The sequence below is a fragment of the Betta splendens genome, chromosome 19 (genome assembly GCF_900634795.4).
Source record: "Betta splendens chromosome 19, fBetSpl5.4, whole genome shotgun sequence".
In the NCBI taxonomy this organism is placed as follows: domain Eukaryota; kingdom Metazoa; phylum Chordata; class Actinopteri; order Anabantiformes; family Osphronemidae; genus Betta; species Betta splendens.
This window is the reverse complement of record NC_040898.2, coordinates 3,468,212-3,482,029: the sequence shown is the minus strand read 5'-3', so window position 1 is coordinate 3,482,029 and position 13,818 is coordinate 3,468,212. Positions and strand designations below refer to the sequence as shown.

Sequence of the window (13,818 nt, the reverse complement as noted above, 5' to 3'; positions counted from 1 at the left end):
TAACCCTTCACAGGTTTCCTACTGTAGATTTCAGCAAGTTAAAGGAGCTGGTCAGTAAAAAGAAAATTAAAACCACCCTAAAAGGTAGATGTGTGCACAAAAAAAGTACAATGCTTAGGCTAATAAAGTTTTATTAAGAATCAAATTAAATGATAGCAAACTTATACCAAAATGAACTCTGTCCTAAATAAAACTGCTATCCACGAGTGACTGTATTTTTATAAAAAGACATGAATTTATTTGGAAATTGCTCTCTCAAAGAAAACTTAATGCTGCACTACAGTGCAACAGCAACAACAAAGTTTACACTAGGAGTCTCTCAATAGCCATTTGAACAGACTGAATCTGTGGTTTGAGCTGGGACCCCTCCTTAATGGTGACTGAGGTAGCAATGACGGGACGGGACACCCCACAGGCCCGGCCCAAAGCCTGCTTGGAGCGGACAAACACATATGGGACATTTTTGTCCTCACAGAGCAATGGCAGATGAAGGATGATCTCCAATGGTTCAGCATCAGCCGCCATCACAATAAACTCAGCAATGCCTCTGTTCAGGGTTTTAGTGGCTGGGAGGAGGAGGAGGAGATGATCATAGTCAGTACAACACATTTTTTTTATTTCTACAATAAACACATTCTACACCAGTAGCAGTAGTGAAAAACAGAAAAGGTTTGTTAAAGTTGAATGGGTAATTTGAACAATGTTAAAGCGTTCAATGTGTTGATTAACTTGTTAACTCACGTATTGTTACAAGACAGCCTACAAGTTTAGCAAATCAAAATTCCTCACCTTCATTAGCACCCTTCCTCAACTGCTTATAATTTGCGGCTTGCTGCACAAGGTCTAGGATGGTTTTGGTCAGCGTGGCGTCGGCCAGGGGGTAGGCCTTAGGATTCACTTGAGCTTCAGTCTGAAAATGAAGACAATACATTGTAGAAATCTCACAGAGAAGACACAAGAAAGTCCATTGATTATAAATTAAAATAAGGTAGCTCTACGGTCTAGTTACTGTTAGCAATTAGCTTTGCTAGATACAACCAAAGCCAGCACTCACCATTTTTAATTCGGCTTTTTGATTTTTCGATTTTCCCTCTCGGCGAAATGCTTCACGGAGGAGTTTTTTCTCCTGCGTTTCTAAAAGTAACAAAAACCGAGGTATAGTTTACGTGTTAAATTTTAACCCGCTATTTTGTATCTGGAAATCAACTACGCGTGGGCTCTAGAAACATTTATCTCGTGTTTGAGCTGATGCACATGCGCAACTGCTACTTCCCTCACGAGGAGGAAATGGTTCTTCTTCTTTTTTTGGGGGGGGGGGTAGCGAACAACGTTTAGGCGCATTACCGCCACCTTCCAAGTATACACACACACACACACACACACACACACACACACACACACACACACACACACACACACACACACACACACACACACACACACACAGCGATAGTGATAACAAAATGATATGTCTCCCATATTCTATATGTTTATTCTATGTTTAGATCAATGTTTTTTTGCTGCTTTTTTCATACTTTCCCTCAAATACTGTACAGGGTACTTAATATCTCAATTACTGCATCCTAAATTTTACTTGAATCTATTAAGACTTTTGCAAGCTTGACTTCCTCGAACCAATTTAATGCAAATGAAACTGCCAAAATCTGTTCTCTTTAAACTTCTTTAACAACATTTGATTACATTTAACAAAAGCCTCACCTAAGTTATTTTTTATTATTTTCATGTCTATATAAACTTTTATGAAGCCTCTTAAGAAACATCTTATTAAAAGCCTGCACTTAATTCAGAATGCTGAAAAATAAAGACAATGTAAATATGTTACACTTACGTAACATTGTTATTTGTGAAATGTTTTGTAAATATGTACAGTTGTATTAAAATATCCTATTCTATCCTATTTTCCGGCATAAAGTGGTGATAAAATGTGATAATGACAAAGTATTTTAAATTTTTTAATAAATTAATAATTAAAATTTAGTCTTTCGGTGTCTGCCTATTCTGATTGATTCACACTAGTTGAAACCCCAGCCCAGTAGATGGCGGTAATGGCCATTATTGTTGAATGCCCTCTGTCATATTAGAAGAGGAGGAAGAAGAGCCTGCGCGCTCTGCGTTCTGGGTAGGACACTTTCAAGTCGGCCATACCTTGTCCTGTCAGAAGGAGAGAAGGAGAGATGATAGGAATACGGGGAATAAGTCAGTTATGGGTAAGGATGTTGCATATGTGACATACAGAACAGGTGTACACAAAGCCATATTATTTTTTTTGCTTATCTGTGTAAAAGGTTTATCTAAACAAATAAAGGAGAAGTCACCCAAAGGCAGATTAAAAACTAAACACAAGTAAAATGTTTAAAATTAATGGTGAACCTAAGTGCTGGACAGGAACTCATTTGGAAATTCACTAATTTGGTTGCTGTTCCGTGTGGTGTGGTTCTGATGTTTTTCATAAGCACGTAGGGTTTCAGTACTTTTACTCTTGAAAACAAACGTTTTGAAGAGTAGATTTTAATCTCTCTGTAACAAGTACTTAAACAGAACTTGTTTGCACGGAGATCTGTAATAATTGTAACACATTTACATTGTTATTTAAAAAAATGTTCCTGTTTTGTTACTATGAACAGTTGTATAACAAGTAATTGCATTGTCTATAATATCCTGTTTTTCCTGCATAAAGTGGTGATGAAATGTGATTAAAACGAACTATTTCTAAGTTGATAAAAATAACAACAAGCATTGGCAACAACTGTCTCTGGTGTCCCGCCATGGATATCATGACACAATAACAATAATTTGTTTAGTTTATGGTTTCTTTTTCATTTAGTGAAGTGGCACCAATTCAAGAACATGAATGCTGATTATAAGCATTCTGCATTGTGTTCTTAAAATGGGTGTTTTTTTTCTTATGCCAGTTTTGTTGGATAGTAGCCACATTACCAGACTGTTTAAATAAATATTTTTGACTTTGGTAAGGATCAGATCCCATTTTAGGCTTAATCTATGCAGAAAACTACTACAAAAGTGTAATCAAATTTTTGCAGTTGTATGTCATGAAAATCTAACATCAATAACCATTTAAATATTTTATTTTATGTGAAAGACCGCGGCATGCCTTCCCATGTTTTCTTTTCCAGACTCGGCTTTACATGGTCCAGTCCTGTAAGGTGGAGTTCCTTGGGGCCACCAAACATGTGAGATTTCACTCACAGAATGTGCAGGTAAGGCAATTTAGCTCCCATATAAAGTCCAACCCTTGGACCTGGACAATTAAAATATGTTTTTTAATTGAAATTGTGACTACTCAAAATGTATTTGCTGATATCTTCATTTATAGTTTTGACTAGTCAGAAATACATTACAGACATCTGTAATTCTGAACTTGTTTGAGTCACTACTCTGTGACGCTTCCACTTCAAATGATTGACGGCGTGTTGAGCAGGAGGGCTCATGTTGGACATCTCTAGGATGTGATGATGTATGTGGTGGCGTAAAAAGGACAGTTGTACTTCAGTTGCACGGGTCTATACACAATAAATGTGGAAAAAAAATAAAAAAGTATATATATAAAAAAGTTACATATAAGATTTACAGGATGAAAACACACCTTGCACCTTATTTTGTGATCTAACTGTAAGTTTAAATGATCTAAGAGGACGATGATTTTAGCATTGAACCATACTTTGTGCATTCTGTTTTATATTCTGTGTAGAATGCAATATTTCACTCAATTTATGAAATTGTAGGCCATACTGGTATGTATTCTGTTTAGGTGACAAGACTGCCCAGTGGATTGGTGATTGCCTCACTGGAGAACTATTCCCCAGCTTCCAAGATTGGCGTCTTCATTAAGGCTGGCTGCCGTTACGAGACCCCTGACAAGCAGGGGGTCACCCACGTCCTCCGATTGGCCTCTAACCTGGTATGAAGTGAGACTGTTCACTTCTGTTTGTTACAACATTCGTGTGAATTTCATAAAACTCACACATAAAATAATTAGACATTACCTTCTTCCATTTCGCTACCCTTTAAGTTTAAGTCAATTTTAAATGGTAAGTGGTCCTGCACATGTATAGTACTTTTCTAAATGAGTGGTACTGAATAATTTTATCACTGCATTCACATTCACCCAAACACTCACACATTTATACACTGGTGGTAGAGCTGCTATCAGCTTATGCTGACCCGCATGATGCCTTACCTAAGGACACTTTGGCACATGACAGAATACCAGGAATTGCGCTACCTCTTGAACCACTGCTGCCCATTTTATTCTATTATTGTTTACTATGGCACTCCAGGTTCATTGTTTAAGTATATAATGTAGTATAGTAGGCCATCTGTGTAAAGATCTGAAAATGGAAAAAAAAGAAATTTACTTAATTTTAGACAATCTTACAGGAAGAAATAGATATTTTCAGATGTTCAGATGTGAGAATTGCTTGCAGTTGGAGTATTGAATTATTGCTCTGCTTTTTAAAATTAGTATTGGCGAGTCAGTATTGGATTCTCAACCTCTGGGTTTTAAAAACTGGTGCAGTGTTTTTTGAATTAAATGTGCAATGCTGGAAAGCATGCAGAATGACTATGATTTTTATGTCTTGTATTACATGTGTAATGTTGATGAATTAATTATTAATTATAAATAAAATTAATTATAATTTCAGCTCTTTGGAGTAGTACTCAGAACATGAATATTGCTATTTTGTTTTTATTTAATGTTACTTGCATTTGTAAATTTCCAGACGACCAAAGGTGCTTCTGCTTTTAAGATATGCTATGGTATCGAGGCAGTGGGAGGAACTCTGAGGTCAGTAACTACCTCAAACGTTTACATGGAAACAAAGTTTTTAATCACAGATTTCCTGTTCTCACTTGAATATCTTTTTTTCTCTGCAGTGTAACTGCATCCAGAGAGAACATGGTCTACACTGTTGACTGCTTGAGGGATGACATGTGAGTCTTTAAACAAAATGATACATCATTAAGATGCTTCAATTTTTGTGGACTGTACTAAGTATGCATTTATATCATATGTTATAGGATAACCATGGAAATATCATTTGTCATGTGTTTGGAACTTAATCTAAAGTGAGACAAAAAAAATTACAGTGTGATGTGTGGACTGGGTTTCTAGGATGATTGCATAGTACTAGCAGTCCATTTACTAACACATTTATCTCCTTTCATTATGCAGTGACACAGTGATGGAGTATTTGATTAATGTGACAACAGCCCAAGAGTTCAGGCCATGGGAAGTGTCAGACCTTACAGCCAGAGTGAAAACAGACAAGGCCCAAGCTGCACAGAATGCTCAGATAGGTGGGTAACATCTGTTTCAAAGTTGACAGTTCTATGCTTCCTTTTACCACTACGGACGAAGATTTATTTTAACTAAAATTACAATGTTAGATATCTGGTTGATCTGTTGATTGTATTTATTCATAAGAGTCATCTAAAAGTGGTTTACAAGCTCCTAAGTAACTGTCAGTTTGGGTGTCAGAAGTGAGATGGATGCTCTGCTGATTGGCATCTGGGCTAGGTGTTTACTCTAAAACAGTGGTTCATAACTGGTCTGGCTTCGGGACCCACCATCACCCCTTAATGACAAGCCGTGACCCAAATCAAGGAAACTTCTCAAATTCATTTAATCATAAGGCTGGCATAACAATCAGAAGATTTCAGCAACATTTTTTCCAAATGTAATAATTTTTAAACAGACTCAGTTGGTGTTTCACATAAAATACGTTAACTGAAATTATGTACTTGACAATACTCACTGAATCTGTGACACTTTATTATAAAAAACTTAGATTCTTAATTGGCAGTTTTTAGGGACTCAAACTTGCGAAGGACACAAGGAGAGGAAACAAATAAAGCAGCGCGAGTGAAGACACGCTTTACGTGTGCACTGGTGAGGTGCATTGGGAGGAGCATGACAGCAACCAAGTAAAGAGGATTTGTAATTTTTTATTTTTCAATTAGATTTTTATTTATATAGCGCCAAATCACAACAAGGTTATATCAAGGCAGTGTACAAGGTAAGGTTTTAAGACCTTACACAACTAAACCCAACAGATCTCACATACAGCAAGCAATTAATTACAATTTACAGCAACAGTGGAGAGGAAAAACTCCCTCTCTAACGAGGAAGAAAACTCTAGCAGAACCAGGCTGAATGTGGACGGCCATCTGCCTTGACTAGTTGGGGTGAGGGGAGAGAGAGAGAGAGAGAAAAGCACAACAACAGGAGCGGGGGAGAAGCATATATATATATATATAGATAGTATATATAATAAATATATATATATATATAGATATATATATATATATATATATAGTATAGATATATATATATATATATATATATATATATATATATATATATATATATATATATATATATATATATATATATATTTATATATATATTTATATATATATATATTTATAGAATATATATATTTATATAATAAATATATGCCAGCCACTTGGTTATGGCGTTCCATGTATGCTTTCCCTGCCAGCATCTTACACCCTGCAGTTATGTGCTGGACCGTCTCAGGGGCCTCTTTGCACAGTCTACACCTTGGGTCTTGTCTGGTGTGGTAGATCTGGGCCTCTATGGCTCTGGTGCTCAGGGCCTGCTCCTGTGCAGCCAGGATGAGTGCCTCTGTGCTGTCCTTCAGCCCAGCCCTTTCAAGCCATTGGTAGGATTTGTTGAGATCAGCCACTTCAGTTATGTTCCGGTGGTACATCCCGTGCAAGGGCTTGTCCTCCCATGATGGTCCCTCTTCCAGCATCTCATCCTCTGTTCTCCACTGCCTGAGACATTCACTCAGCACGTCATCTGTCGGGGCCTTATCCTTGATGTACTTATGGATCTTGGATGTTTCATCCTGGATAGTGGCTCTCACGCTCACTAGTCCTCGGCCTCCTTCCTTGCGGCTAGCGTACAGTCTCAGGGTGCTGGATTTGGGGTGGAACCCTCCATGCATGGTGAGGAGCTTTCGTGTCTTAACATCTGTGGTCTGTATCTCTTCCTTTGGCCACCTTATTATTCCCGCAGGGTATCTGATCACTGGCAGGGCGTAGCTGTTTATTGCCTGGGATTTGTTCTTGCCATTGAGCTGGCTTCTTAGGATTTGCCTTACTCGTTGGAGGTATTTGGCTGTTGCCGCATTCCTTGTTGCCTGTTCAAGGTTGCCGTTTGCCTGTGTTATTCCAAGGTACTTGTAATTGTCCTCAATGTCTGCTATTCTTCCTTCTGGGAGTGAGACCCCTTCTGTGTGGATTACCTTGCCTCTCTTTGTCACCATCTTCCCACATTTTTCGAGTCCGAATGACATCCCGATGTCCGAGCTGTAGATCCTGGTGGTGTGGATCAGCGAGTCGATGTCTCGCTCACTCTTGGCGTACAGCTTGATGTCATCCATGTAGAGGAGGTGACTTATGGTGGCCCCGTCCCGGAGTCAATATCTATAGCCAGTCTTGTTTATTATTTGGCTGAGAGGGTTCAGACCCATGCAGAACAGCAGTGGGGACAGTGCATCTCCTTGGTATATGCCCCATTTGATGGATACTTGGGCAAGTGGCTTCCCATTGGTTTCAAGGGTGGTTCTCCACAACCTCATCGAGTTTGCAATAAAGGCCCTTAGAGTTCTATTGATGTTGTACAGCTCCAAGCATTCAGTGATCCATGTGTGCGGCATTGAGTCATAGGCTTTCTTGTAGTCGATCCAGGCTGTGCACAGGTTGGTGCCTCGCACTCTGCAATTTTGGGCGACTGTTCTGTCTACCAGGAGTTGGTGTTTGGCTCCTCTGGTATCCTTACCAATGCCCTTCTGTGCTTCGCTCATGTATTGACCCATGTGCCCACTTATCTTAGCTGCGATGATGCCTGACATGAGCTTCCATGTTGTGGAGAGACAGGTTATTGGCCGGTAGTTGGATAGGACTGTACCCTTTGAGGGATCCTTCATTATCAGGATTGTTCGCCCTTCGGTTAGCCATTCAGGGTGGGTCCCATCCATTAGCACCATTACCAGCTGGTTCATTTGTGCTCATGGATTGCAGTGAGCTTCTTTAGCCAGTAGGAACGGGTGCCGGTTTTATACCTGAGACTCTCTGTTGGATGTCTGCCAATATGACTGTGATAGTCACATTCTGTTCAGGGAGGCATATGGAGGATTTGTCATTAATCGGAACAAACTGGAATCTGTTCAACAAATAGGATTTAAACCACCATGCTGTTCCTTACTCAGCTTGGCTACAGTGCTGAAAAGAAACCTGGGGTTTTTGTTTTCCTCAATTCAGGAGGAACAATATGTTTTTCTAGCAGCATAAAGTGCTTTTTTATATATTAATAGACTGTCCTTCCATGCAATGCAGTTTACATTTATTTTGATAGAACGCCAATATCTTTCTAGTTGTCGGGTCCTTTGATTTAGGCTGCTGATTTCTGAGTTATACCATGGCGCCAACCTCCTCTGAATCACTTCCTTCTTCAGAGGAGGAGCCACTTTGTCTAACATTGTACGTAGAGAAGCTGCAGCTACAGGACACTGAGGAAAACCCACACTCCCTCCCTCAAAATCTTTTCACAATAAAAGCAATCAAATTGCTTATTAGCATGTTTTCTGCTTTTGACTGGGTAGTTACTGACACTGTTTTAACTTTAGCAGTTAAGCACTCACATCGTTCAAATCCTTTCAGAATTAAAGCATACGTCAAAATCATTAGCTTTTGTAGAAAATCTTTCAACTGCTTCAGCTTTTTCTTCATTCACCACTCATATCCTATAGCTCAATGGTTTAAGTCCTTGACTCAGGAGTAGGAGATCTAGTTTTAATACCCATTGAAGGCATGTTTATGCATTCAGTTCTTAATATAACTACATTGATTTCCTCAGACTAATGACTGCTAATTGATAAGGCTATTTTACAGTTTAGCAATTGCCCACACACCTTCTCCAAATCCTTTCAGAATAAAAGCACTAATCTAAACTTTTTCAATTTTTTTCAATTTATGACTACTTAATTCATTTCAATTTTTATTTTATTTATATAGTGCCAAATCATAACAAAGTTATCTAAAGGCACTTTACAAAGTAAGGTTTAAGACACAACTAAACCCAACAGATCCCACATACAGCAAGCCTTTAATTTGACAGCAACAGTGGAGAGGAAAAACTCCCTCTCTAACGAGTAGCAAATTTCAGCTGTATTAAATATTTCCAAAATGTTGAGCTATTCATTTAGCTCTTGAAATTTAAAACTATTTAATAACAATATTTAGCAATTTTGATACATTTAGCTATATTTGATTAAATTAAGCAAACCTTTACACACTTCCTTAATTTTCAGCAGTTCTTTGATTTCAGCAAATCTTTTTCACGTTTCCACCATTTAAAATTCAATTTCTTCAGCTTCTTATGCAAATATTCAGCTCTGTTTAAACAACTCCTAATTCTCTTCAGATACATTCATCTGTGCTTTACATGCTTGAGCTATTTTGATGTTTCAAATGTTTCAGCTACAGTACTTTCGGCAATTCTTCAGGAATACTGTACATTCAGCATGGAAGCATTCACTGTGCATTTTCTAATGGAAATCATTTCTGTAATTTAGTTTGCTCTACTAAACGCAGCTGTCTGTGAGTGTCTGTTTTTAATATTGTCATAAATTGTTAATTTATTTAACAAAAAAAGGTTATTGCCACACCCTGGCAACATTGCCACTTGAACAGTTTCTTTTCTAATTGTTTCTTTTCTCTTGCCATATAGATTAATGAACATACAGCATCAACAAAACATTAATATTATTCTCCAATCCACTGTTAGGATCCCAGGTTGAAATGAAGTCGCACCTAGGTCTGACCTGAGGTGAGGGGCCTTATTTTACTCTGAATGCTGAATGGAATATACTGTATTTTTCTGGCCCTTTGTTTGTGGTAACTCCAATCAGGTTTTCAGAGTAACATGTAGCCCACAGTGGATGTTTGTTGAAGGTTTAAAATCTACATTCTGAGCATATAGTACCCCAACAACTATGTCACAAAAGAACAACATCATAACAACTTGAACAGAGCAGGTCTAATAGGGATGTGGCGTTGAAATCTCATAATTAAATCTTTAGAAAACCGAAGATTTAGACTACACCATTGCACTTTATGGATTTAAAAGAGCACCAAAAACAAGGTCATTATAATAGATCCAGAATATGGAAATCAAAAGACTTGTGTGGACTGTAATTAATTATATTCTGTACAGGGTTAACAATATGTTGAAATGTTGTTTTTTATATTTGACACTTGGTCTTAAAGTATCATCTAGAAGTTGTTACAACTTGTTTTATTGCTTTGATTTTTTTATAAATCAAGGTGGTAACGGAAGGAAATTAAATTTAGGGAAATGTTTTTTTGAGACTCTCTTCATATAAAAGAATATCTACAACACAGGTTTTTGCAACTCATAATCATTCTTTTTTTCTTTCAGCTCTGATTGAAGGTCTGCATTTAGCATCCTACAAAAATTCCCTCTCTAACTCCTTGTACTGTCCAGACCATATGGTTGGTAATATCCATTCTGAACATGTAAGTATTTTTGTAGGTTGTTAATATTGTCTGTTGGTGTGTGTTCTTGTCTAAGATGGTTGTGTCTCCTTCAGCTGCATCAGTTTGTTCAGAACAATTTCACAAGTTCAAGAATGGCTCTCATTGGAATTGGTGAGAGTCATTATAACTTATTGATATGACCACCACTGTAATGTAAAACAAAAATAAGAGTAACATACAGGTTAAAACTCATGAATCTAAATGTCTAGGAAACATAATCAGCAACATTTGTGTTTCTCCCAGGTGTTGATCACACTGTGCTGAAGCAAGTGGGAGAGCAATTTCTGAACATACGCAGTGGAGTGGGCACTACAGGGGCCAAAGCTCAGTATCGAGGAGGTCAGATTAATAAATACTATTACAAATTTACCCTCATCAGCACTGAAGGATTTATACCGATCACTGTCTCATCCTATTTTACCCTCTCCAGGTGAAATCCGCCTGCCCAGCAGCAGCAATCTGGTCCACTCAGTTATAGTGAGCCAGTCAGCAGCGGCGGGCACCAACGAGGCTCTGACCTACAGTGTGTTGCAGCATTTATTAGGAGCCGGTCCACATGTTAAGAGGGGATCCAGTGCCGCGAGCAGACTTGTTCAGGGTGTTGCCAAGGCAACCACTGACCCTTTTGATGTGCGTTATTATTACCAGTTTGTGAAGAAAATGTGTGAATGCACCTGCAGGACAGTGTGTTTTTATGTAAACCACTTAGGTTTGACTAGGACAGGACAAGAATACAATTTTCTCACTAAAAATTATATTTATAACATGTCTGCAACTCCTTAACAGGTCAGTGCTTTTAATACAAGCTACTCTGACTCTGGTCTGTTTGGGGTCTACACCATTTCCCAAGCTGCAGCTGCTGGTGATGTTAGTATAATATTTGATAATAAATGACAGAAGCATTAACTGTTAACCAAAACCAGCATCCAGCTGGTGACCTCTTTGTTTTCTCGTGTTTTACAAGGTAATTAAGGCTGCTCTTGCTCAGGTGAAGGCTGTTGCTGATGGTGGAGTCACAGCCGTCGACCTCACTCGGGCCAAGTAAGTAATATAAATACAAATAAATGGAAGCACGATGAGATTATTGGTGAAAAATTATGTGGGTAAGATGAATTGTTTGTGCAAGAAACATTGAGAGTTTCTTATCCTTAAAAGAAAATCGTCTTTGTTTTACAGTTACTCTTGATTGCTTAAACACATTACTTTGAACTGTGCCTTGTATTATCACAACAGTAAAAAAAATCATAACATCTCACCTAATTCTCCAAACATCCTATTTTCAGGTCAAAATTAATTAACACAAACTATAACATAGTCTAACACTACAGTATGTACCACCAAAATGAACCCAAAAAGTGCCAGGTATGCAGCAGAACAATGTTAGAAAACCTCAGGTTGTTTCTTAACCACTCACAATGGTATCATCCAACAAACAACATAGTGAGGCTTCTCTACAGTAACATTAGAGTTCCACAGTGTCTGCACTCTAAAGTTACTGTACAGAGCAGCCTTACTGTAAGGATACCCACCAGTTTTCCTCCCTAAAGCTTCTGATGATGGAGGCGAGGGTAAAATGTCCAGCCTCCCTCAATCACCATGGACAATGACATGGCCAACTACAGTACAACTACAGTATCTCCAGTTTCATTTGAGACTGATCGTGTCCCTGCCCTTCCTTTTTGTTCTTCTTCTTCTCCTCCTTCCTGTTCTTTCATTTCTCAGTGAATACACTGTTCAAAACTTAAATGGCTTTTATCTATCTGTTGAAGAATCTGATTATTGTGCATTAAATTCTGCTCACACTCAGCAGCTGGTTTTCAACTGGTAATTGTTTTCTAATTGAGCTCAAGCTGTGGTGACTGAGTAAAGAACCTTTTTTTTTAAATTTGATTTCTAAAGGAGTTCACCAGATAGTTCAGAAAATGTGTGTGTTTCTTTGAAAATGGTGTGTTTTGAAAATGTATGAATGTAAATTCCCCCAGAAATGACCTTTTTAGATAGAAAGAAGTATAGACTGTAGTAGATAGTATAGACTATCTTCTTTTTAGATAGAAAGAAATCCAGTTGCCATGGCTCAACTTCCAGACAACCACACCTGGATGACTGATAACTTTTTCCCTGATTAGATATGTTGTGGCTTGTGGTGAATTTGTTTTGATTTCCTGCTACAGGACCCAGCTAAAGGGGCACTTCCTCATGGCTCTGGAGACATCAGATGGTTTTCTAGAAGCCATCGGCACTCAGGCTCTTGCAGATGGATCCTACCAATCCCCCGAGGAAATGTCCAAAAAGATTGACAACATCTCTCTGTCTGACATTGCCAATGTAAGACCCATGTTTGTTTTCAGTGCTCTGTTACTATTCAGACCAGGACAAGTCAACCTATTGTTTAAAAAAATGAACTAACTTTATTTAATTCCAGGCTGCCAAGAAATTTATTTCTGGAAAGAAGGCCATGGCATCTAGTGGCAACCTCTATAAAACACCCTTCATGGATGAAATCTAAAGATGTCCTCATCACCTCATACTGTCGCTGTCACAATTTATTTTGACTACGAAATAAAAATGGAGAAAAAAAACATTTTCCAGAGTTACTGTATGAGACAACACTACAGGTTATTAAAAGGTTTAACAATATACATTCAGATGTTGATTATTTTCCACTTAACTGTATAGCTGATGAATAAATATAATCACCTTGTGGAGATTAAGGCAGTGGCTTTTGTGTTTGTTCCAGTACTACTATAATATACCCTGATTGGAGTTATTTGACACTTAAAATCTGATTGAACTAGACTTGGAATTTTAAATTACGCCTGCTTAATAATTTGTTTTTATCATTCAGTCTTCATAATAAATCAACTGCTGTTTAACAAATGGAGGCCATGTGAAAAGGCAAACTATTCACAGAAAGTGCCTCCTTTGCCATGTTTATTGTGTTTAGGCTCTTTAGTGTGATACACGTGTGACAGGATTTTATTTCAGAAAAACTCTGTTTGCGGAATACACAGTTTCTGTTGTCCCTGTGCCATTTTGAAGAGCCTGTTACTCCGATTTATCCTGGTAATGTGAAGATTTGAACAGAGCACGAGCTGCGTTTGCCGTCCGTGTGCATCCATAGATAGGAATAAGAACATGAACAAGAATCAGAGTCCACTGCTGCAACTTCAGCAAACAGACAGAATG

At 38.1% G+C, this 13,818-nt stretch overlaps 2 protein-coding genes across 3 annotated transcripts; one reads left to right on the top strand and one right to left on the bottom strand.

The window, feature by feature from the left end:
• Nucleotides 1-114: 114 nt before the first annotated feature.
• On the bottom strand, nucleotides 115-1,278 carry LOC114845923 (NHP2-like protein 1). The gene is made up of 3 exons (XM_029134519.3): nucleotides 1,055-1,278; nucleotides 790-910; nucleotides 115-566 (listed from the first exon to the last, which is right to left on the bottom strand). Exons 1-3 carry the CDS (start codon nucleotides 1,055-1,057, stop codon nucleotides 304-306), a joined length of 387 nt encoding a protein of 128 aa, XP_028990352.1. The 5' UTR covers nucleotides 1,058-1,278; the 3' UTR covers nucleotides 115-303.
• An 807-nt stretch (nucleotides 1,279-2,085) lies between these two features.
• LOC114845918 (cytochrome b-c1 complex subunit 2, mitochondrial) lies at nucleotides 2,086-13,339 on the top strand. 2 transcript variants are annotated; one of them, XM_055504587.1, is made up of 14 exons: nucleotides 2,086-2,228; nucleotides 3,156-3,239; nucleotides 3,791-3,940; nucleotides 4,764-4,828; nucleotides 4,918-4,974; nucleotides 5,216-5,340; nucleotides 10,514-10,611; nucleotides 10,686-10,743; nucleotides 10,876-10,971; nucleotides 11,063-11,262; nucleotides 11,419-11,499; nucleotides 11,621-11,673; nucleotides 12,804-12,957; nucleotides 13,055-13,339. In XM_055504587.1, exons 1-14 carry the CDS (start codon nucleotides 2,196-2,198, stop codon nucleotides 13,136-13,138), a joined length of 1,338 nt encoding a protein of 445 aa, XP_055360562.1. In that variant the 5' UTR covers nucleotides 2,086-2,195; the 3' UTR covers nucleotides 13,139-13,339. The 2 variants fall into 2 exon arrangements, with proteins under 2 accessions (XP_055360562.1, XP_028990342.1); XM_029134509.3 differs by having other exon boundaries at nucleotides 11,597-11,673.
• The last annotated feature ends 479 nt before the right edge of the window (nucleotides 13,340-13,818 follow it).

Coding starts and splice junctions, on each gene's coding strand:
- LOC114845923 (XM_029134519.3), bottom strand. Junction 567..789: donor GAGGAAGGGTGCTAATGAAG/GTGAGGAATTTT, acceptor TCCTCCTCCCAG/CCACTAAAACCCTGAACAGA.
- LOC114845918 (XM_029134509.3), top strand. CDS start 2,196: ATGATAGGAATACGGGGAATAAGTCAGTTATGG. Junction 3,240..3,790: donor TTCACTCACAGAATGTGCAG/GTAAGGCAATTT, acceptor TATTCTGTTTAG/GTGACAAGACTGCCCAGTGG. Junction 11,263..11,418: donor CAACCACTGACCCTTTTGAT/GTGCGTTATTAT, acceptor ACTCCTTAACAG/GTCAGTGCTTTTAATACAAG.